Source organism: Polyodon spathula, chromosome 9 (assembly GCF_017654505.1).
Source record: "Polyodon spathula isolate WHYD16114869_AA chromosome 9, ASM1765450v1, whole genome shotgun sequence".
NCBI lineage: Eukaryota > Metazoa > Chordata > Actinopteri > Acipenseriformes > Polyodontidae > Polyodon > Polyodon spathula.
The window spans coordinates 25,093,769-25,118,553 of NC_054542.1; the positions used below are offsets into that span (position 1 = coordinate 25,093,769).

Consider the following 24,785-nt stretch of genomic DNA (forward strand, 5'->3'; position numbering starts at 1 on the left):
TTTTACAAGTAATTTGCAGTTATTCTTTTTCGAAGATTTTTCCCTGCAATTTATTATTGAAATAAAATACATGCTCCGCGGAAGTTTACAGGTGGTTTGAAATTTGAAAAAAAAAAAAAAAAAAAAAGTGTTGAAGATACTTACAGAATTAAGAGGAGTGTAAATGTTGACTAATATTAAGCTTGTTCATATTTGAAAAGCAACATGGAGATTTCATAACTGGAAAAAAATAAGCTGTAGGTTGTAAATTGTTTTAGCTTGTATTACAAGGTCCCTTCTACTTGGTACCTTTCAGGGGTTTTTAAATCTTGAAGTACAGCTCATCAGCACCATCTAGTGGAGGAATGGTGCTACACAAGATGTTCACTCTTCACAAGTGAATTGTGGATTTAAGAGAACTATATATATTTTTTAAATTAAGACACTGGGGGAAAATGTAATTGAAAAATAAGATGGCAAAATATTTTGGGCTAATGACCAAGTCAGGCAATACTTTTTACAGCAGCTGGCTTTTTGCAATTTCATAAATATATACAATATTTAAAACACCATTTGATGAGCACTTGTTCCCAAGTCAGTAATATAGTTGTTAACAATGAATACACTGAAAGAGTGACCACGGAAATAAAGCATGACTAATGTTTTTCTATATACTGCAACATGATTTCAGCAGCTTTGAAACAGCACAAACACCAGCATATATATCAGGTAATCTAATAGCTATGATCTCTTTTACAAACATGTTTCATGACTGCATCTGATTCTATTAGAAATGAGGTAAATCTTTACATCAGGACTCCGTTCCTCACACTGTTTGTACTCTAGCCTCATACTATTTATAAAATCAGTAAATAACTTGTCAAGCAAATTAAAGTAATGTTCCCTCAGTAAAAATAGAACAAATGACAGCATGCCATAATTAAGGATTTACAGCAGAGAACATTATCAAACAAACCCTAGACACTTCTATTGTACCAGTCGGAGAACTGAAATTTTACTGTTCATGCATTTATTACATTGGTATTCATAGTAAGCAAAATGCATGAGCACACAAGAAACACAGTTGCTGACTGAATATTTGTAACTCACAACAAAACCGTTCTGTGTTATTACAATTCTCAATATCCATTGACGGTACATACAGATTTCCTACCATAGGAAATGATCAGCAGATTAAAAATAACATGTCAACATGTTTCTGGGGTGAATGCTTTCATTCTGAACAGACAGTGAAGGTGTCTGATCTTGATAAATGAGTGCTGGTAGAGCCGTTTCATTTGGTCATGCAATAAAATGCATATCATGATCTGGTTTATTTCAGTATCAGTTTATAAGTTGCACTGTAGAAGAAGAACAGCAAACACACCCCACCTACAACATCACAAATACATTCAATAGAAACACAAAACGCAACTAAGTTTCTATTTATTTATTCATTTATGTTCTGCATGACACACATATACATTTGTACTGTAGTAAAAAAAATAAAACACTTTGGTGACCAGTTAGATGTACAGATGCTTGGCATTGAATGGGTTAAAAGACTAATATAAAGTTGTTGTTTTTTCTGAATAAACATTATTTTCTCTTTTCAGTAACTGTTTTATTTAATATATAGTATACATTACATATTGCAATCCTTTCTACACAACCAGTTGGGAAATCCGGTTTTCCCGAGTTTCAATCCGGGTGCATTTGGGGCACTGTTCAAATCGGAAGCAGTCTTTATGAAAACAGGCTTTGCATACTGCAAAACAAAACAGAAATTTGCAATGCCTAATAATCATGGGTGCTAAAAGATGAATGCAAAAAACAAAACAAAAAAAAACCCACTTGATTAAGAAATGTTTTGTACATGTATATGCTTTGCAGGGCGACAAACAACGCACCATTTGAAAAAAAAAAAAAAAAAAAAAAACCATTAGAGCCAGTTTGAATTAAGCTCTTTCAATGGCCTGGCACATGGTAACTCGTTGGTTTCGGTCAGCTATGTGACATCTGTACATTCTGTAGTAATTCTGTTCTTGAATTAGGCAATTGCTTTGTAATAAGTGATTTGAATTACATTTTATACTTCTTTAAAAATAGTTTTCATAAATCTAGATTGCTGTGCACTCCCATTCATTATACAAGTCTCAAATGTCAAGTTTCTAAAGAAATCCATTCAACATTTTTATTTTAAAACATGACAACCTTCCTGTCATTAAGCAACCTGTGTTTAGACAGTAACATGCATAGAAACTGAAACTTCATTTTGCCTAAAGCAGTACCAGATATCATGTTTTCCAATACCAATACATGTGTGCAAGAACAAGTGTATCTTTCAAAATGTCACACGTGAGACCTATGTAGCTAATGGAAGTGGAGAACAGGTAAGATTTATGGAACTGTTTTGTGAGCTGCAGTATTATTGCTTTATAGCCACGGCTACGTCTGTATCTTCCTTGATGCAATTGCACACTTCTTCACTTTAGAAATGGCTAAGCCCTCACCTGCACATCTCTTACAGATGTCTGTCTGGAAGGGGAACAGCACGTCATTGTTCCTGCAGATCTCACAGATAAAACCCTTGGCCTGGCACAACTGAAAAAATGAAGACAAAAAGAAATAGATCATTTCAATTATATTTCGTCTTTCAAGACAAGGACCCCTCACAAATCGCTAAACAGATTGTAGGAAAAAGGTACAGTGTATGTCAGTGGCATCCAGTACATCCTTTTAATTTCACCATAGGTTAATACTGGTATCAGCAAACACAAAAAGGGCCCTTAACTTAGTTAACATGGTTTAAAGGTGAATTAACCCCATTTTTGAATCAATAAAATGTTGCAGCACTGTACTGTATCATGAGAAACTGGTTTTCTACAACCTTAGAGAAACAAAAGGGGCACCTTACCTCACAGTTTTCAATGTGAGACAAAGCAGTTTTCAGAAGCCCCTTGGCCTGAGGGACTAGAACGCCACGCTTGATTTTCATGAAGTCATCCATTGAGAAGAGGTGCTGCTCCTGAGTCAAGTGCTCTGGTAGCTGTTCAAACTCCTGCAGGAGACTGGGAATGCAAGACAGGCAAATTAAAGAGGAAGTGAAGCACTGGGCAGCAGCACATCAAGACCCCTGCATGCTTTTGAGGGTGTTTATAGTTTAGAGTTTAAATGTTTCACTATTAAGCTTTCTAAATGCTTGCCTTAATATTTAACAGCTGTCAAAAATATGCAGGCCAAATGTAGGTGGTAGCCTTAGTGTTCACATAGTTGTAGGTGTACAGTGCAAGTCGATTTCATATTCAGTATTATTATTTTCCGTATACAGTTCAATGAAATGCTATATACTTACTGTCTGTCAAAACTGCAGTAATCTAAAAAGTTATGGATGGCTTTTTATGATGGCTTTGATTGGTTAAAAAGATTCACAATATATGTTTAAACTTGTTTAATCCTGAAGTTTAAAAGCTTAATTAAATGGCTACTAAACACCCCAAACAAGTGTTGTTAAAGTCCTACTCTGAAAAGCCACTGCATTTTAATTGTAGTGAAACGTACATACAGCACAATACAATTTAGATTTAAATCTCTGAAGTGTGTCAATGTTACTGCTATTAATATCACCCCACAACAAACAATTGAAATGATATTGCTAGTAAAGTACACAGACCAGCTCACCATGCAGACCCCTCTCTGAACACAAAGATCTGCCTTCTCTCTACAGAGGTATGCCATGCACTTACTATATATCCTGTGTGATCAAATGGAAGACTATTCTGAAAAGTGTATGGAGAAAATATTCGTTCACAGTCATGAACCCTGGAGTAATGGGACGGACAAGCCAAGATAAATCATTCTGCATGTAGTTAGGAATAGTGTCAAAGCCTACTTGAAATATTAAAACAAGTCCAGTATAGTAAAGGAGAGCACTCAGGTTTCCTTACTTTGGTTCCCAGATTATCCTGCTGTTGGAATATAAATACAAGTATTTTTTGGAAGTTAAACTGCAGAAGCCAGACTTAAGTGGAAGAGGAACTTGAGGTACAGTGGCTCTCAAAAGTATTCACCTCCCTTGGACTTTTCCACATTTTATTGTGTTACAACATGGAATCAAAATGGATTTAAATTAGGAGTTTTTGCCACTGATCAACACAAAAAAAATCCATAATGTAAAAATGAAAAATAAAATATACAAATTGTTCTAAATTACAGATATAAAACAGAAAATAATTGACTGTATTCACCCCCTTTGCTATGACACACCTAAACAAGCTCTGGTGCAACCAATTGTATTTAGAAGTCACATTGTTGGAAAACATGGATCGAGAATTGATTAGGGGTTTGCTATGCATGTGGACTGGCAGAGCTATACTGGTGTTCTTTTCTGAAAAGAGACTAATATTGCAGATAGCAGACTGTTTGGTTCAAATTGCATGTACTGCTAGCCATTGATAGAGACGTTGCGTCTACAAACTCTTGCCCAACAATGACTGCAAGCTAACGAGATAACAATGCTGTGGACTAGAAGGGAACAGGCTCTAAAGACTTCAGAGAGATCAAAAAAGATAATCCCACTGGCATCAAAGGGGGTCGCAAGGAGATGACAAAAGGCAGATGTATGGACCTTTTGTCTCCAGGAGTGTGAAGAATGCACTGAGTTCAGAGGTTGTCACACTAGACTACACACACAGACACACACACATTAACACTCACACAATAAATTAAATTACCTTGACCATTGGTTAAGTGTCAGAGAAAGGGGAGGTGGACCACCTATACAGAAGGGTATTTAATGTCATGCAAACATTGTAATGTTGAGTATTCTGTTTGTCCTGTACCTGGGACCAGACTCCCTGCATATTTCAATAAACCTGGCAACTGACTGAAGAAAAGGACTCTGTGCATTTTCTTGAATCTACTTAATCACCATCATTTTTTTTGTAAGTTACTTCACACATAATTAGTTGAATGGGGTTCATCTGAGTGCAATTAAGGTGTTTCAGATGATTTCAGGTTAAATACACCTGTCTCTGGGAGGTCCCACAGTTGGTTACTATATTTCCTAACAAACACTACATCATGGAGACGAAGGAACATTCAAAGCAAATCCGGAATAATGTTCTTCAAAAGCACCAATCAGGGGTAGGATATAAGAACATTTCCAAGACATTGAATATACCCCGGAGCACAGTAAAGTTCATTATTAAGAAACGGAAAGAATGTGGCACAACTGTGAATCTGTCTAGAACAGGCCGTCCTCAAAAACAGAGTATCTGGGCGAGAAGGGCACTAGTCAGAGAGGCCAACAAGAGGCCTATGGCAACTCTAAAGGAGTTAGTCTTCCAGGGCTGAGCTGGGAGACACTGCATACGGCACAATAGCCCGGGTGCTTCACAAAACTGGCCTTTATGGGAGAGTGGCGAAAAGAAAGCTGTTGAAAAAAACTTGCACCAAATCTCAGCTGGAGTTTGCCAGAAGGCATGTGGGAGACTCTGAGAACAAGTGGAAGATGATTCTATGGTCTGAAAACAAAACAGAGCTTTTTGGCCTCAACGCTAAGCGCTATGTTTGGCGCAAGCCTAACACCGCACATCATCCTGAGAACACCATCCCTACCGTGAAGCATGGTGGTGGCAGCATCATACTATGGGGATGCTTCTCTGCGTCAGGGCCTGGAAAGCTCGTGAAGATAGAGGGCAAAATGGATGCAGCAAAGTACAGAGAAATCCTGGAGGAAAACCTGCTTAAGTCTGCAAGAGACCTGGGACTTGGGAGAAGATTCATCTTCCAGCAGGACAATGACCCCAAACATACAGCCAAAGCCACACTGGAGTGGCTTAAAAACAAAAAGGTCAATGTCCTGGAGTGGCCCAGTCAAAGCCCGGACTTCTATCCAATTGAGAATATGTGGAAAGAATTGAAAATTGCTGTTCACCAAAGGTCCCCATCCAACTTGACTAAGCTTGAGCAGTTTTGCAAATGGACAAAAATTGCAGTGTCCAGATGTGCAAAGCTGGTAGAGACTTATCCAAATAGACTCATGGCTGTAATCACTGCCAAAGGTGCCTCTACCAAATATTGACTCGAGGGAGTGAATACTTATGCAATCAGTTATTTTCTGTTTCGTGTTTGTAATTAATTTAGAACAATCTGTAGATTTTTTTTTTTTCACTGACATTATGGACTTTTTTGTATTGATCGGTGGCAAAAACTCCTAATTAAATCCATTTTGATTCCATGTTGTAACACAATAAAATGTGGAAAATACTTTTGAGAACCACTGTATAGGGACTGGATAAACATGTACTTGGGGCATTCAATCTGTAAATGCAGCTACAGAACTCTGTTAGCAATTTATTAAGCACATTGTCTTGATGACCTTGTCATGATACTGGCAAATTTCCAGGTCAAGTTTCATCATAACTGGACCACCGGTACTCTTGATACATGTGTAATTTAATATTGCACTTGAGTTGTTCGTTACAATTTAAACAGGTTCCCAAGTCAAACATGTTTGTCCACATGGGTTATTTTACGGACACCTTATTGGCACGGTAAAGATCTTGCAAATCATCAGTTCGTAAAAGGTTTAATTAAATCGGATGGCTGAATAATGGATTTGTTTGGAAAGCGTGAATGTGAAAAACTGATAAATGAACTCTTGCAAAAAAAAAAAAAAAAGGCTATTTACCTTACTGAGGCTCTGCATGACTTCAACAGCTTCTTTATAATAATTAACTGTTCCTGAAGTTCCTGACAAAAAAAAAAAAAAAAAAAACACAACTGTTACAATATCAGCACAATTCTTAAATATACTTTGGCTATTAAAGGTTACTTTGGCTGCTTGCAGTGCAATGCTCATTCCTGCAGCTATGTCCTCTTTCCATGCACCCTTACGTGTTTGGATTTTGCAATAATTCCTCTCACCCTATGCGGTCTCATGAAGTGTTCATTGCCAACTTTGAGCCAGATTACCCGAATACCGTAGATGCCACAGTGCAAAATGTCTAACTGGTTTTAACACGTGAAATGTTTCAAATACACCTTCATTAATTTAAAAGGCAGACCAGGACTGATCTGGATTCACACTCAGTCTCCTGCTGACACTTTACATATCAATGGTTTACCCAGAACTTACCCTGAATTTGTCCAGCTCTTTTACTTTTGTGTATAATGACTTGCTGATGCAGGAAACGTTGAACAACGGGTTGTGCCATATATAATCCAGCAGCTGTTTGGAGAAGTTACACACTGGATATTTACTGAAGTCCCATTTCATGAGGATTCGTCCTGGGATGACAGACTCAAAATTGCTATGGCAACAGTCGCAAAAGTACTTCCCCAAGTACTCACAGTATCGCAGCTTCTTAATATACCCTACATGGACACAAATATTTTGAAAGTACTTTATTTAAAGCAAGAACAGGACAACTGTATTTTTTGCTGCCTGTTATTTGGCAGGAGTGCTTTACATGTCATCTGTGTAAATAAGAGAACACCCACACAATAAGCATCCTTCAAACAATAAAAACAACATCGCCCTGCATAGCTCAGTTCCCTCTCGGCTGCCTAATCGAGGCGGACGATGAAACATTGTAGCTTTTCACCAGGTGATGAGAAGAAAGTCTCTTTTGGTTTTGCCTCCCTAACCCACAGGGAGTAACAGAGCCACTGCAATGCTCACTCTTGAATTCCTATGAAGACCGTTGACTTCGCACAGCCAGGACGCAAACTGCACTCCTCAGACTGTAGGACACCCTGAACACCACTCGGCCATGCTTTTTACCAGGTGTGCCACTCGGGGACTCCTCATAGTTATTTAACATGATGGGTTTCTGTTTACCAAATTAATAAAATTTAAATAAATAAATAAAATCATACTTGGCTCCACTTGGGTTCCACAACCCGCACAGAGGTAATGCTGAGAAGCTACAACAGAGTCCCGCCTATGTGAGCAAAAAACAAATCATTCAAAATTAAAAAGCAGCAAGGGGAATTTATAAATAGTTCCCAAAATGTTTCAGTTGAATTTGTTATTTTTGCTACAAAAAATATTTACATTCAATTAACACATTGATTACTTATTGATTGAATGAATGAATGAATGAATGAACATATATATTGCTCCAATTACAGCATGAATAAAATAAGTTACAAGTCAGTCCCCTTTGAATGAAATATCTTCAAGGATAAGGTCCGATGCCTGTTATAGCCCTAATCTCTATAGGGCTGCACTAAATGTTTTTATTAGTGGGGTGTAACGTGCCCGGTGTCAAGCCTATCCACATAGACCAGTGTTAATGAATGACAGGTCAATGAGAGACTCCCTACCGGTCCTTTACACCGGGATACAAGTCTAACTTTTTTTTATTTTTTTATTTTAAAACAACCCTATAAGGTTTACATTGCAAGTGCCCCTGCTTTCAGAAACGTCAAGAAACACAGAGACTAACTAATTTTATACCAGCTAACCCCATTGCAGACAACTTCCGTCATGGAGGGTCAAACCCCAACTTTCCATGCTGCAAAATAACAAACTTTAAAAGGCCACAATGACGCAAGTTGCCCTACAGATCTTACTTTGACACTGGGTGTATAATAAAGATGATCTGAAAGCGAGGTGGAGCCCAAATCCAAGTGCCTCGCATTCTGGACTTCAGCTTAATCTCTTCAGCTAGGTCCAGACTGGACTCACCCATCCAATCAGCTCTGCCCGGGAGAAGCTGCGTTACAAAGACACACAGATAATGGGCTTAGCCGGGGATAGTGTGCTACAGACACAGAATATAGTCTGGTCCAAGAAGTAAAAATTGTGACTACAAAAAAAATATTAAAAAAATGGTGAGACTAAACAGTACTGTTTATCACACTGAACAAGCTATTTATGATTGTGGGTCTAACATTAATAATCTAAATAGACCTAAATACTTGTCTTAACTCTATACTGTATTTTATATTATTAATCCCCGCCTGGACCTAAACCTTGGCTGCCAATGTGTGGTGTGTAATTTACTGCTTGTGGATTTACACAATAAAACCAATAACACAACATTGTGAAGTTACAAGTTCACAGTAGGTTGTGTAAAATTTCCCTCTCCAACCTGCTCTCTGTACACAGAACTAGACCGTAGTGGACTGTGAATCTGTCCCCTGAAAAACATTGACAGGCACAAATAACAGAGAAAGGAACCGGCTCAAACTGCCCTCCAGTTGACACAAATACACTTTAATGAGTTTGCATATGACAGCACCATGACTAACTCCACTTGTAAAAATGGCACCATGACTAACTTCATATGTCACCATCATTACTATTTAAAATCTTGTATTTGAGGAAGTCTGTTTAATTTTCAACACATTTCAGTCTCTTAACACAGCCTTGCTCATCTGGTGTAGCTGTTATAACACACTGAACTCACTTCCTGCAGCGAGGGGGGCAAACTGCCAGACTGTTGCTGCTGTTCACACTCCAAGTGTAGCCATTGCTTCCGGAACATCCTGACCAGCTGCTGAGCCAAGGCTTCAGCACAGCAGGGCCTCATGGGAGGTGATGAGGAACTGCAATCGAAAAACAAAATACCAACTACTTTAGTGTTAAGCAGGACCTTTATAAAATCTTACCACATTAATACTGCAGTTTTCTCATGGTTATAATATGCATTCACTATAGTTTACCATGTGTTTTAAATGTGCTTTACTATACCTCTGGTCTTTGCAATGCTTACCTATGCTTTTATATTTTGCTATACTTTTACTATGGAAATCGAGCCCAGAGTCATCCTACAACAGACATGACACAGTTTAAACTGCAATATTTGTCAGACAAATTGGTGTCATGCAGATATTTTCTACTGAAGACTTGCACTGAAGCTGCAAATGAGCAAAAGCGTTTTTGCATTTTGGTAGTAGAGTTTTTCAACACTTTTACAAGAAATAAATGTTTATAACATGATAAAAAAAATCTTTGTAAAGGTTGCTAATCACAGCATACTACAAGGTACTGCACAAGGAGTCAAGCAGACCAATGGCCTCAGGAGTATTTTTAATAGTAGAGCGGATAACAGAGATTTTGGGGAGGAATTTTTCAAATGATGATACAAGTATGAAACCTGGCACAGATATTCACATGGGATCATTTTTCAAGAAAAAAAAACAAAACAAACATTAGCCATGTGAAAATCCATGATGGCTGCCATTTTTCCCTACCAATGTCTATTTTCAAGACAGAAATTGATAGTGTCTATTTATATGTTTTTGAACACGCTGAAATTCTACTATCCAATGTAAATGCCTCCAATGTTTCTTTTTATCATTTCAAGAAGCAATGATGTAAAATAAGTGTTGTTGTACAGCATGATCAACGTCATTTGTAGTATATTAGTAATTGGTGTAGTAGCAGAGGAAGTACCTTTGCTTCAGCAGTCACCCACATACTCTGGATGGACTACAGATACTGGTCCTCATTGCTCACCCCAGCTCTCACCTATAGCTCCAAGTAGTTGCTAGTGCAATCAGAAAACACTGTCACACAGAAAAGAGAGTGATGTCAAGGCACTACCAGGGCACATTGGTGACATTGCTATGGAACTCAGCATGGGGTTCAGTGTCAGCTAAATGATTAGTGCTCAACATGTAGCAATAATTTAAATTTAGTGTCTCAAATGTTATCTAACCGACCCCATATCGGTTAGGTAGCCGCACCTGAAAAATCAACAGGATGTGCCAGTGCAGGAGAGCCAAGCCAGATGATGTACAGATCAGACAGAATTTAAAATGACACTGGATGAATGATCAGGCTAGGTGTAGGGCAAATGCACAAACCTAGCTGTATCCCATACTTCAAAGAGCATACAGCATAAGGCGGTCAAAGGATAAACCCTCGGCCTTAGACCGTTGATCTACTACAGGAAAAGGAAAATGGCTACACCTACCAAATCTAAATTGTAAACTGACTGTAGTAAAATGCTTTTGGTCAACAGGATTAGGACAGGTCAAGTCACCACCAAGTTCCTACAAGAGAACAAGATGGCTATAGCAACATTGCCACAAACATTCCTCCATTTCATGCTATCAATACCGATCATGCTGGACCCAAACACACTAGACGAAGGTGATGGCAGAGAAAATACTTTGATAAGAAACACTGTAAAGTATCATCATAGCTGTAGACTTCTGTTCAACACAAAGCTACAAAAGAGCTCAAAGAAAGGAAGGAGAACACTTCACCTGGAAGATCTGACCCTCATGCAACATGTAAATCGATCTGCCTATCAGGCAGAATACACAGTGGGGGCAGGCAACAGACTGTTGTTAGCCAGGCACCCAAAGTCCTGCTGACTGGGGATGGATCAAACAAGGTGAAACGGGGCAGATCTGTTGGACTGCTCTTCCGCCTATTGCTGCAAGTTGCCAGGAACTGACAAAATGTGGCTGAAAAGACAGACTTTAGTAATAGGTGCAAGTGCTAACGTTGCGGTCTTAGTTGCACAATACTATGTAGCTGTATGTGCCAGAGCTAGCTGGGTAATCTAATGAACCTCATCTGTTTTACAGATCCACAGTACTGTTGGATGTAAAACAATAACAGGAGGCGGTGCATTTAATATGCCTGGTTAATGTATCTGTAACTATAACCCTTTCGTCTGTATTGCAAATGTCAGGCTGAAGGGACTCATTGACAAACACATATTGATAAGACGTCAAAGGTACTTTGGAGGCATTATTTTATAGAACATTAGTTTTAGCATAGTCAAAAACAAATACACTAGGATTGTTAAAATCGGACAATATCAATTTGTGTTAAAGGGTATTAATGGAGAAAACCAGTGGCCATCTTGAAAAATGGCAGCCATCTTGGATTTTCAGGCAGCTAATGTTTCTTTTCTTGCTGACTGGCCCAACGAGATCATACATGGACATTTTTATGCTTGTATGATCATTTGAATAATAATCTCGGTTATCAGCTCTACTAGAATGGTTACTGTAGGTTCTATTTAGTGGTGTTTTTCTGCAGGACTTCCAGTAGGGTCCCCAGTGTCCCCCCTGTAGGTTTAACAGTACTATTTCCACATTAAAGCTGTTTCTCCCATTCCCTCTCCTGAACTGAAGTTGACTCACTAGTCAGTTTCTGTTGCTAAATATAAACTGAATGTATTGAAAAATATACTTTGCCTGAGCCTCCAAAATCCCACTGACTTTTGAAATGACTTGCTTTTAATAAGAATTCAGGTCAGTAAGCTCACTTTCAGTCTAATTTAAACTATATTAATTTCTCACAGTACATTATCTTTCTTGTTCCCGACACTAGTAATACTGAAAGAAATGTATACAATTCAGTGACAAACGCTTCACACTGTAGGTCTATATCAAGGTCTCAATGACAGTATACTACAGTGCCAACATACCGCTTTGCATATTTGCATTTTCGTTGCGACGATTCACAAAGTATACATTGTTGTATGTACCAAGAAAAAATATGTTAACGAATAGATCCACAATACGCCTATTTAAATACTTCATTGCAAGACCTCTTGCATACATTGTGAGAGTCATGCGACATTGTTCAAATAAATAGCTGGTGTTGAGTTGTGGTTTGCTGCAGCAGAGGGTGCCCGAAGGATAACGTCTATACATGCAAGAATCAAAACATTGTTTTTGTTAAATGCAAACGTCATCTGTACAGTGCATTCTGTTCCGTCTTCATTTTACCTATTTTAATACTGTTCTATATATAAAAAATGAAAAAAATTAATCCCATCAGATTCTATAGTGGGGCCCCAACCTTCACACCCAAAAAGCTTTTCATAGTCATACAGTAGCCTCTCGTCATAAGGAGGTGTCTGGTTTAAAAACAATACAATAAAAATCGCAAACACATACATTTACAGTTCTCTATTTTAAATATAATCATAACACTAAATGTGTTTTGGGTACGCTACACATTACATTATGTAAATATAAATCTGTACAGGAGGTAAAAATCTAATGAACACCTAGCACACTTTTTTACTTTAGCCTACTGATAAAACAAAATCAAATCATGCTGCATTGTACACATTTAAACAAACTAAATGATTTCAGGGTTATTATTTTAAATTATTATTTGCTCAGAAGCTCAGAATGAGCTGGAGGGGTTAGTGGCACATGTGTGCAGTCTATTGCTCTCAACACGCTGGGAAAACCAGAAATGTCATAGAAATGTGTTTAAGTCTTGTAAAAGTACACCCGGACTTTAGTGAAAATTAGGTATATTAGGTATAAAATGTATTGAGTACAACTGGCAACGCACAAGAAAAAGCAGAACAATGCCAACAACTGCAACTGTTTAAAACGTGCTTTCAAAAGTTCTTAACAAATTGATGCAATTGTAAGTGTTGTAATTGCCGGCAGCTTTAGTACATCTCATTATAATATTTGTGAACTCTCATTTGCGCTATCTCTGTCCCCTTTTTGCAAACTTATACAGGAATGCCCATAATTATATATTCATCTAAAGCTGAACTGCAAAGAAAAACTGCTGCCGCAAAGCATTCCCTAAAAAGCCGCTAACAGCACTGCGCATGTTTAGTACATTTCACCCTAGACTTAGACTTGTTTGTGACTCTGCAACACTTCAGTACACCTACCTCTGTTTTACAGTTAAACACGACATTGCTGATTTATTGTTTAGAAGTAGAATATATAGTTAAATCTATTTCATCAGACACCAATGTACCTTGTAGTTTCAGTGTCTTCTGTGCTTGGCTTGTTTTCATCTAATTTGCATTCTAGAAATAAAAACAAACGTATCTGCATTACATTTCTATGTGCATCACTGACAAGTGTAAACTAGAACAGCGCCAATATTAAAAAGCTTTTGTCAATTTTTTACTTCTACTGCAGGGCTGTTGTGATCCTTGTTTCTGCTGCAATGAGTTCTCTAAATAATTATTATTAAATATTTATAAGCTTTCTCCAGAGAACAGAGCGGAAATAAGCAGTCAAGAAGTGTTTTATGAATAGCCGACCAAATTCAATTTTAACACCTAAACTAGATCTGGAAAACAATTACATTTTCAGTTATCGATTATCAACTCAATTTATCACAATAATGGGTGATAATCAGCTAGTCAAGTGTAGCTGCTGTTTCAATGTCTATTGTGCCATTTCCTGAACCACACATGTACAGCTATGGCCAAAAGTTGTGAATCACCTTATAGAATTAACTAATTTTGCTTCATAAAGTCAAATGAAACCTGCTGAATTATGTCACGTTCACGTATTGAAATGCATACTGCTTTGTATTTGTCAAACTGAAAAAAATTGACATTTCTCAATCTAACATGAAATACTGTACAGCTATTGTGGCTTCTAGAAGACTTTTGCTATATCAGTTTGTAGTTTCTTTTATTACATGATGTTAAATAAAATATCAAAATTTATGTTCATATATATATATATATATATATATATATATATATATATATATATATATATATATATATATATATAAAATTTAATTAAATTAATGTGTCAATCCTACATTTCTAGGTAATGCAAGACTTTTGGTTGCATGTTCAATATCTGTATTGTGAGGATTATGATCCCTTACCAGATACTTCTTCCTCCTTTTCAAGGTGTGGGTTTGAGGCAGTCAGGTCAGGAGAATGTTTTGTGATGGACTGGTGCCCTGGGTAACCTAAATAGGAACAAAATCAACAAGGAGACAACTTAATCATCTTATACTCAAACCAGAGCACAGACAAGGGGGCCACAATAGCCGCACAATACACACATCTAGAGTTTATCAGATTGCAGTCAAATACAATCTGTACGGGGCTGGGAGTGTGCAAGTTTGTTGACGATCAAGGCAGTTCTTGTGTTCACAATGCAGAGTGGGACAGATGAAACTGATCCGCACAGAAGGGTCCCCATTTTTAGGACCCTAGAATAGGACAAAAGAGGATAAAGCTTCATGAAAACAAGATGGTGAACGTATACATTCTATTTCAACTGCCAAAACAAGTTAAGTCATTGTAAATGGCAATGACCTCAGTTCAAGACTTTTCCCCCCTGATAGAAAAGACTTCCTCATAACCTAGAACTAAACTGTCTGGTATACTATTCCCTGCTAATGAACCATTCCCCGCCTGTATCCCTATCGACCGTCATGATTAAAAGAGTCCTCAAAAATGGACTGTGTTGTATAATGCTTGAACCAAGATCACACTAATGATGCAATGACATCAGGAAGAAAAAATATGAAAAGGTCAACCTATGGTCAGGTTCCAGATACCAACCACATGATGAGAGTTGTCAATCCTTTTTAAACCCTTAAATATACACCTACAGTTAAACCTTGATTATCTGAACACCTTTGCTTTGTCAACAGCCCCATGGCAACTTTTGTTCTGCACAGTGCTCTTCAGCCCTGTTGTCATGGTAAATTAGTTATTCAGTCCTCAGTCTCTGCTATTTACAGTACATCACAGTGTGGTAGGTTACATATTTATTTAAAGGTAAAGGGGTTTTAGAATATACTTTTGATTGGAAAGTCAACAATTTCAGTTGTAATTTGATTTTCCGAACAGTTACTTTGGATAACAGAGGTTAGAAAGAATGAACCACAGAACCTTCATAGCCACTATCTGAGGACGCAGTGGACTCAGAGTGTTTCTTGGTGACTGAGTGACAGCCATCGGAAACCTCTTCCGAGACTCCAGAGGCAGCGCTTGCTTTCCCCGACATGTTAGCTCTCCTGCTCAGAACAGTACACTTCATGTTCTCCAAAGCTGCCACGATCATATCTGCAATGATGAAGTGTGCATTCTCCTGGGGGGTTAAAGCAGGCAGTTAGCAACAAAGACAATTAATGATGTGGTGCCCCACATTGTTTTAAAACTACACTTCAAGGAAATATTATCTCTACATAGTACAGTAGGTGTTTCCGATGTAACAAAACAATTCTGATGAAAAAGGGCATTTTCGTTCTGATGTAAATTTACAGTATAACATAGCTGTAGATCACACTCATGAACATGTCTATTTAGATCACAGTGGTATGAAAGCCTAAAGAAGGACGCAGAAAGCTTGAATGCCCTTTAGCGAATATATAAATATATAAAGTCAAGGCCTGGTTTCTGGTGAAATTGAAAGTGACAAGTAAGCAGAACTCAAATGTAACTGAACAAAAATAAAATCCCTTATGTCACAGTGTGGTATGTTGACATGTACTAGACTAGCTAGTCTCCTGTACAGTGAAACCTCTCTATTTAAACCAGTCAAGGGACCAAAAAAATGTCCTTAGTAGGGGGCAGTCTTTGCAATTTGAGTGTTTAAAAAAGTTCTTAGTATAGCCAATGTAATGAAGTGTTTAACCACTCTTTGAAACAAGCTTCAAAATGATACTAACGTTATTTATCTAAATTAACTGGTTCTCAAACTTTCACACCCCACTTCCTCTTATCTCTGGTACTTGGCGGCCCCCTCCACACACGTACATATACGGTAAAAAAATACAACAAACCACGGGCTTCTCTGTATGTCAATGCGGTTGTGTTTTATTTTTTTGCATGAATCAGCCACTGTTTCATTGTAATAAGAGCAAACTTAACACAGCAAATAATTATTTACTTATTGTGTCCAACACTTACTAATGTACACACCACGTAGTAAGCCGATAAACAACACACATTGTAGACTTTGATCAATAATATGCAAGCTTAAAATGCACCAGTCAGATCGGCAAATAGAAATTCTGACATTTAATATATGGGTTAAGATGTGAATGGTAACATAAATAAATAAAATAAAATCTTCTCATGCATCCCCAGGATACATTCTCCATCCCCTCCCCAGTTTGATAACCAGTAGTCTAGGTCACCATCCCCCTCCCCCATCCCATGAGAGTAGTGTCATGTACATATGATGTATGTGTATCATCAACCACAAGCACCTCCCCAGTATGTGGTTTCTTGAGCTGCAATTAATCTCATAGGGAAACTTAATGAAAGCTGACCACTGTTTAACCAGCAAAAATGTAGTTGCACCCCTATAAAATATAGTAAATCATATAATGTCACATGCAACAGCTCATACAGAAGTTGTTGCCTCACCTTGTCAATTTCAGTGCTAGCACTCAAAGGCCCGACAGAGTAATCCACTGGACTGACCAGCTCTTCAACGTTTTGCTCACTTCTCACTGAAGAAGAAACCAAGTTGTCATGTTACAGTTCATTGTTTTTCCTTTATCAAATATGGGTTAAGAATGTTCTTGTCAACATGATAAATGTAATACACAGCAATGTTGTAAAAAAATGTACAGGTGAAAAAAAAAGGGGGGGGGGGGGGGGGGGGGGTCAAAACAGGTCTTTCACAGAATTTTACTAGAGTTCAAGAAACAATTTTTGAGAACCAAAACACAGCTTCCACGGGGAGATAATGGCATTTACTGAATGTAAAATGGACGTGTGAAAAACATGTGCCCAAACATTAAAACAATGTGGAAGTGTAATTTTAACACAACTTATAAAAGGAACTTTAGTGCGAGAATTGTATAACACAGCTATGTACCAAGCTAATGGTTCTCAATACATTTAGTATGCAGGATTTATATAACTCTACTAAAGGTAACCCTAATAACCCTACTAAACCACTACCTCAAATGGTTTCTTAGATATGAAAAGTTTTACAAAAGCACAGAAGCAAAATGGTAAAAAAAAAAAAAAAAAAAAAAAAAAAAAATGTTTTTCACAATATCCTCATCTACAAAAAAACATTGCTAAAGTCCGGTTTTTTCTTTTTGTCTGATGCTCAGAAGTTAATTCAATGCTATATTTGCTGGACTTCCACGTCTCACTAGAACAAAGAAAAGGGCTCATATAAACTCCAGTGTACTTTAAAACTGCCTTTACAATCTTACTATTGACACAAAGCGCTGGATTACATAACAGAGATTCTGTCCCCATATGAATCTCTACGTTCTTTAAGGTCAGCTAACGCTGGCATTCTGTGCCTCCAGAAGGAACAACTGAACAGGAGAGGAGGAAGTGAATTTAGTTATTATGCCCCCAGATTGTGGAACTCATTGACCCCTTCCTATTAGAGATGCTGCATCGATCAATATTTAAGTCAAGATTAAATATTTTCTAGTTTAGCCTTTTTAACCTGTTTTAATGTTAGAAAATAGTTGTCTATTTTATGTGCTTGTTTTTGTGTTTTATCTGTCATTCTTATTAATGTCTTGTTTTCTTCAATGGTTTTATTTATATTTGTTATTACTTATTGATATTATTATTAGAATTATGTACTGTTATTTTGTAATTCTTACTACTTCTTGATACTGCATACTTCTGTTCCAATTTTAACTGACATGTAAAGAACTTTAATACACTGGTGCTGTATAAATAAAATAAACTGACATTGAATTGAAAATAAAATTGTATCCACCTAGCAAAAATTGTAGCCATGCTGAGGGACCAAACTTATGCCACACACATACAATAATTTGTATTAAAAGCAACACTCTACCAGAATATATGCAGACATCCAAGTTGGATCCCTCTTCAGAGTTTCCCCAAACTCCTTCCATAAACGCAGAGCCTCTGAAAGGAAAGTAGAGGCCAGTAGAAAACACCCTGTTGAAGTTGTCTGTCAGGGAGTTGCTCCTCGGTTTAGGGGGTGGAGGGGAAGGGCTTCTCCGCTCATCCTGTGACTCTGCTTGGTGCGTTTCTGGGGTGGTAGATGTTTCAGGTGAAGATGAAAGCAGCACATTGGAGGAGGACCTCTCTACAGGTGAGGAAATCATTTCCCGGGAAATGACAGGGCTACTTCTAGGTAGAGATAAGAGGTCAAAACCTCCGTCTAAATGGACAGAATCCAGCTGTCCTGTTGTCTCATTGTCCATTTGACAAGTAGCGTTGCTGTTTCTGTAGTATCCATCATAGCCATCAGCGGAGTTCCCCCCTCCCCCCGTAAGTTCCTCATCACTACTATCTGACCAGTCTCTGGCTGCAGCAGCATTCTTGGGCACAGGCTGGTATTTCAGTCCACCTGAAGTTTCCAGCACCGACATGAGAATCTCTTTTATTGCTGCAGGACTGTCAGAGTGTCCAATTACTGCCGGCTTCGAAAACTCCCCTGCAAGACACAGGGAATGTTCATTGAGTTTGCAGTTTTTAATAACATACCCCATAATCATTTAGAATTACAGGTAAAAATATTCTCCAAATTATATAACATGTTTATGTAACTGGGCAGAGGCTGGGAACAAACTACTGGCCATGCACACCACTAGTGAGCATCTTAATCACTCATAGTTTTAGAGTTTTTAAAACTAATCTCTTCTCACAGTCAGGGGACAGAATCAGTAACAGCAGTGCATCACACCCTAACAGTGCATCACTTTACAGTATCTACCCGTCAACAGGAAATTACATTACATTACATTTCTTTTTGTAAATATCAGGGAAATGTGGTTAAGGTTTATTTTTTTTAAATACAGGTCAGCAGAACAGATTTTTTTTTTTTTTTAACGTGTGCATCCAGTTAAAACTTGTTTGATAATAGAAGCCCATGTTAACAACAAGTCAATATTAAAAAAAATCTTTGGTTAACAGGAGGTACTGCATTTCTATTGGTCTTTTACAATAAAATAACAGACAGCTTAACAGTAGTCCACAACAATGAGCCCTTTCACAAAGAAATACAAATATATGAACTAATAAAATGTGATATTCATTAAACTGTTTCACATTGTCAGCTCCATAAACAACAACGTTCAAATGCTACCTTTCAGTTAAAGCTTTGGGAATGGGGCTCGATATCCAGAAAATTTCATCCAGTCACATCCTTTACCTGAAAGCAATGAGGTGAGAGGAGTCTGGTTGACAGAAGAGGTCTTTTGAAGGTTCCCTCCCTTTGACGGTTCACATTCAGACACAAGGAGGGGAAGAGGAGTGTTGCCTTTGTCAATCTAAAAAAAAAAAAATGTAAAACATGGCTGTACAACTCTGATATTTTGCATGTTTTTTTGGTTTTTTTTGGTTCCTTACAATTGCAAAATAAATGGACCATTGTACTGTACCTTCACCTATATCCGTAAACGCTGACCTCACTGCATTGCACAGCCCCACCATACCCAAATACCATGGAATTTAGCCAGGTGGAATATTTTCCTACTCTGTTGTCAATGTGCTTCCCCCATCTAACAATGTAGCCATACCTTGCATGTTTAAAGCAAAGTGTAACTGCACAGTTGTGTTAATAATCATGAAAGACAACTTGTTTCGTGCAGTCTCTGTGCAATGCAAGGACAGTAGGTTATATGGGAAAATGTTTCGCGAAACCAGTTACTTATTTAACTGGCCCAACCCGCAGACGATGCTTTTGTGACCACAATACACTAATTAAGGAGTCTGCATTCAGTTTTAGAGGTTTTACGTCAATAAATGGGCAAGGGAGGATAATACCTCCCGTGGGTCTCTCCTGATTCAAAATAGTGCCGTGATCAAAAGTGAACAGACATAAGGTTACATTCCCCCTGCCAGTGTCTCCTACAAATTGAAATGGGACAGTCCTTTATGAAATCTTACCTTGCTCCCCATCCATCTATTTGTAACATTTTCCAAGGAAGAACTAGCAAAAAGCTGCTTGCAGTTAATATACTAGTAGGATAAATATCCAAACTGCCAGCAATGTCAAGAAACTCACACCAACTCTAAGTTCACACAAGACAGGGCACATTTAAAATGTCTAAGCATGCCTATATTTGTGGTTAATTCTGTGCAATTTGAAACATGCCTAAACTGAGCTGCCAGGCTAAAAAAAAAAAAAAAAAGAGAGTTATATTACAAATACCTGACTATGCGCTCAAGAGCAGACTTGGACAATCAGAACCTCACTGACTACTTTAACAAGTCTACAAGTAACAGAACAGAATAAGAGAAGACCTCTTAATGGTTAATGCCTCCATTATAAAATCATCAGTAACATCTGCAGTCTAGTGTATGGATGCACTTACAGTACCTATGAAATGCTGTTGGATCTGATGCCCTGTTCATTGTTACTGAAACTGACATGAACGGGGATATCCAGCTTTTATACGCGCTTCACATCACAGGTTCAAACTTTATCCAAACCTTTGAATATATAACCTTTAACAATTCAATTATACTACATTATTATATTATTTGTTCTACATATAGTATATATTTAATAACCAGAACTAGGCAAACAAATCAAATACATGCATAAAGTCATTGAGGAAGTCTCCAATGCCCATCAATAAGTGGAAAAAAGGTCTGACACTTGATTACACATTAATAACAAATTTAAGAAGCCTTACCATCTGTGAAATGCGTTGATCCACGTCATTCTTTCTACTGTGTCTTTTTCTCACAGTGCCATATCTTTTTCTGGAGATTCTGCAGGAACTCATTGCACAGTGCCTAAAACACACACACACACACACACACACACACACACACACACACACACACACACATACTATTACTGTTATAAGCAGTCATAGTCTATTGACCGCTTTCATCACTTCTTACTGGTTACAATACCATTTTGTGTTGCTACTTCAGTGTAGTCTTGTTTTATAAAAATAATTCTGTTGCAAAACAAGGCTGTCAGATTTTAAAATGTCTCTGTAAAAGTGGAATTCCTCGATCAGTTCTACCACTTTAAACCTGTATAGTACTAAAAGGAAGCTTAGTAGCAACACATTTATAAAGACAATTGGATATCTGATCCAAGGTCCGCATGGGATGCAGAAGTTCACTCTAAGATTCTCTTAAATGATGCATTACAAATATTTATAAACCTTAGGAGTCAAACGTGTGTCTGGCTGAGATTGGGTCATTAGCTGCCAGGAACTGTTTTGTTTCAATGGTTTGAACAAACACTGGTTGGACACATGCTAAAAATATAAAAATGCAAAAATAATAAAAAATGTATATATTACACACACACACCCCAACAAATACTGATTGTAATGAAGAAAAAACAAACCATCCTATTAAGAACAACCTAATTAAAAAAAATAAATAAATCACGTAATTTCAAATATTCAGTGCACTGACCTGTACCGTAACATAAAAAAGTGTACAGAATAAAATTCACTGAGGCATGATTTATGTCATCATAATTCAATATTTTAGTATCACATTATGACATCACAAACAACTAGACTGATGGAATCTGTCATAACAGCGGAATTATTGGAGACCTGATTTTCACTTCTACCTCAAAAGAAACATTTTTCTACACTACAGACCTGCAAGGGGTTTTTCCTTGGTGCTGAAAGAGATAACACTGTGCAGATGGGACTTATCAATTTAGTGCTACCTTGGCTGACCAAAACTCATTAACTGTGTCATGAGATTCATTTTTTGTATTTTGTAAATCTGCAGCCATGCAAAACAGGATTAAGTAAACTGCTTTCTGGCCTTCTGGCCACTCTCAACACCTCACAAATTATGTACAGAAAGTAAGAAATCACACAAATTATCCAGATGATTTACAGTACAAGCACTGCAAGGAACATTTAACCTTTTACGTCCTGGTCAATGCCATCCTCTTTGACAAACATTTGTACAACAGATACAAAGCTGGCTCCTATTCATTTTACAATAAATCTAGAATCACAACAATCAAACATTTAGGGGCACCCTCTGTGCGTCTGAAAGTACCATGCCACAAAGAACAGTGCAGTCGATAGAACGATGTCTGCGTAAAAACCCATGAAACAAGTATATTTTGGCAACTCATGAAGCAACTTGTTGTATGTTCTATTTTAAGCATAGTTCAAGCTACATCTAAACTTGATTTGTTGATATTACTTTTTTTATTATTATTATTGAAGATCAATAAATAATGTCCATTGCTAACTACATGGACAAATAAACAATAACATACAAGAGTGATTGCATAAATTACATCAAATGCATACATTTATAAATGCAAGAAATATAAATACTTAACAGTCCCTAATTAAAACACTGCATTAAGTTAATAACCTATTAAAAAAAAAAAAAAAAAAAAAAAAAAAAACTTATTTTTCCTTCAAAATAATTTATTCCACTTGAATTTCTGTTACTTTCTGGTTTCCCTCTAAAGCCGTGTATCATTTGATCCAGAAAAACTGCATGCAAGTTGTCTGATGTTACGGAGGATTAAGTGGCTGTGTGAATACCAGAGTATGATAGTCCGTGTTGTAAATGTATTCATTACTTGGCCATTAATCATTACCCGTGCTTATACCTTAAGGTCTAATAATTGTAAATTAATACAATACGGCCAATAAAAGGAAAAAACAACCAACAAGCAAGCCAAAAGTAAAACTGCAGCCTTCTCTAGTAGTATTCGGAAGATAAAGCCACTCAAACAACATACCAGCTCTAATCCAACACATTTATTACACTGATGAACATATTTCACCGTGTATGTTAATGCTTCAAACAATCTTCTACTTGTGTAACTTTATCAAGTTTTTTTTTTTTCATTTAACTGTGGTGTAGAAATGTGAAATCATAACATCTACGCCCATTTATACTTTTGATTTGAATTATCATCATTAGTACTGACACGATTGGTGCCTCGGATTAACAAGAGAATACACGGCTCAATGGGCGCTCGGTTTCTTTGTGACAGTTTGGCAAATTAATCCTGCATCAATGATTACAACCTAGTCCGTGTTACATTGAATTATGCGTTATACACACACTGTACACAGCCACCACCGAGTTAAATAGTAAAAATAAACACGCGAACTCTAACCCAATTTTTGTGAACTCCGTTATAATAATAATAATACTTACTTACTTAATTTAGTGCAGTTTCAATTCTGCTATAATATAAACACCGAGGACGCAGACGAACTGTGTCACGGTCTTCTTGAACCCTGTGTAGTTTGTCGTTTGTGTGTTCCTGTTAAATCTTGACTGTGAGTCGCCGCTCCAGTTGAACAACAGTTTATGTAAATTAAAGCGATTACATACCTCACTCGCTCCTCATCACAACAGAGCAAATGGGAGAGTCAGTTCAACCTGTACTTCCTGTCTTTTTATTAGCTGCCTGTTGGCCAGTTTACCCGAGGAAAACAAGTTTGCATTTGTTCTGGAGACACACCCAGCTCGAAATCTTCAAGTTCACTGATAAAGCGCAATAACTGTGTACGCATGGGACTGCCGCTTATTCCACCCTAGGGTTTAACCAAACAGTATAGCAACTGTAGCAAGGCACGTGTTTCTTCTTTTGACACGCAATAAATTGCGCAAATTAAACAGACTTGGAGATCTAGCATGGAATAACTTTTTCATATTAGTGGTTCACAGTTGTTGTTGTTGTTGTTGTTGTTGTTATTGTTATTATTATTCATTCAAAACCAATAACAGAATGTCACTACAGAACCGTATGGTTCGCGTTCATCATTTATTTCCCTTTCCATTCAATTCAATGGGCTGATCTGCCAGTTCATTGCATAATCTTCCTAACTGTAACCACTTTAACCCCCTCCCTTTTACAAAGTGGTTTAAAAAGTTTGACGACCACTTTGTAGAAAAAAAAATCCAAAGAGGTTTAAACAATGCCTTTTAGAAAATAGTAAATCTGTCCACTCTGGAGGTACATGTAGTCCAGTGAATTCTACAAGTTGATTTGGTCTTTCATTCCTATGTAGTCAAGTGAGGAGTCTCATTTATGTCCCTAATAGAAGTTTTGCATTAGCAAAAACTTTTTGTCTTTTTTTTGTTACAGATTTACCTTATGTTGTTACAGACAATGGACCGTTTAGCTTATAATGCACAGCTTTGAAAGAA

The 24,785-nt window shown here is 37.4% G+C and overlaps 1 protein-coding gene across 4 annotated transcripts; it reads right to left on the reverse strand.

Annotated features, from left to right (window-relative positions):
• Positions 1-1,323: 1,323 nt before the first annotated feature.
• LOC121320549 (protein associated with UVRAG as autophagy enhancer-like) lies at positions 1,324-24,091 on the reverse strand. 4 transcript variants are annotated; one of them, XM_041258964.1, is made up of 16 exons: positions 23,967-24,091; positions 21,305-21,407; positions 19,816-19,933; positions 18,490-19,098; positions 17,076-17,161; positions 15,594-15,792; positions 14,573-14,659; positions 13,697-13,748; positions 9,402-9,540; positions 8,563-8,705; positions 7,864-7,928; positions 7,121-7,359; positions 6,674-6,735; positions 2,897-3,050; positions 2,493-2,583; positions 1,324-1,747 (listed from the first exon to the last, which is right to left on the reverse strand). In XM_041258964.1, exons 2-16 carry the CDS (start codon positions 21,395-21,397, stop codon positions 1,644-1,646), a joined length of 2,241 nt encoding a protein of 746 aa, XP_041114898.1. In that variant the 5' UTR covers positions 21,398-21,407; positions 23,967-24,091; the 3' UTR covers positions 1,324-1,643. The 4 variants fall into 4 exon arrangements, with proteins under 4 accessions (XP_041114898.1, XP_041114897.1, XP_041114896.1 ...); XM_041258963.1 differs by lacking the exon at positions 23,967-24,091 and adding an exon at positions 23,787-23,948; XM_041258962.1 differs by lacking the exon at positions 23,967-24,091 and adding an exon at positions 23,791-23,947.
• Positions 24,092-24,785: the final 694 nt, after the last annotated feature.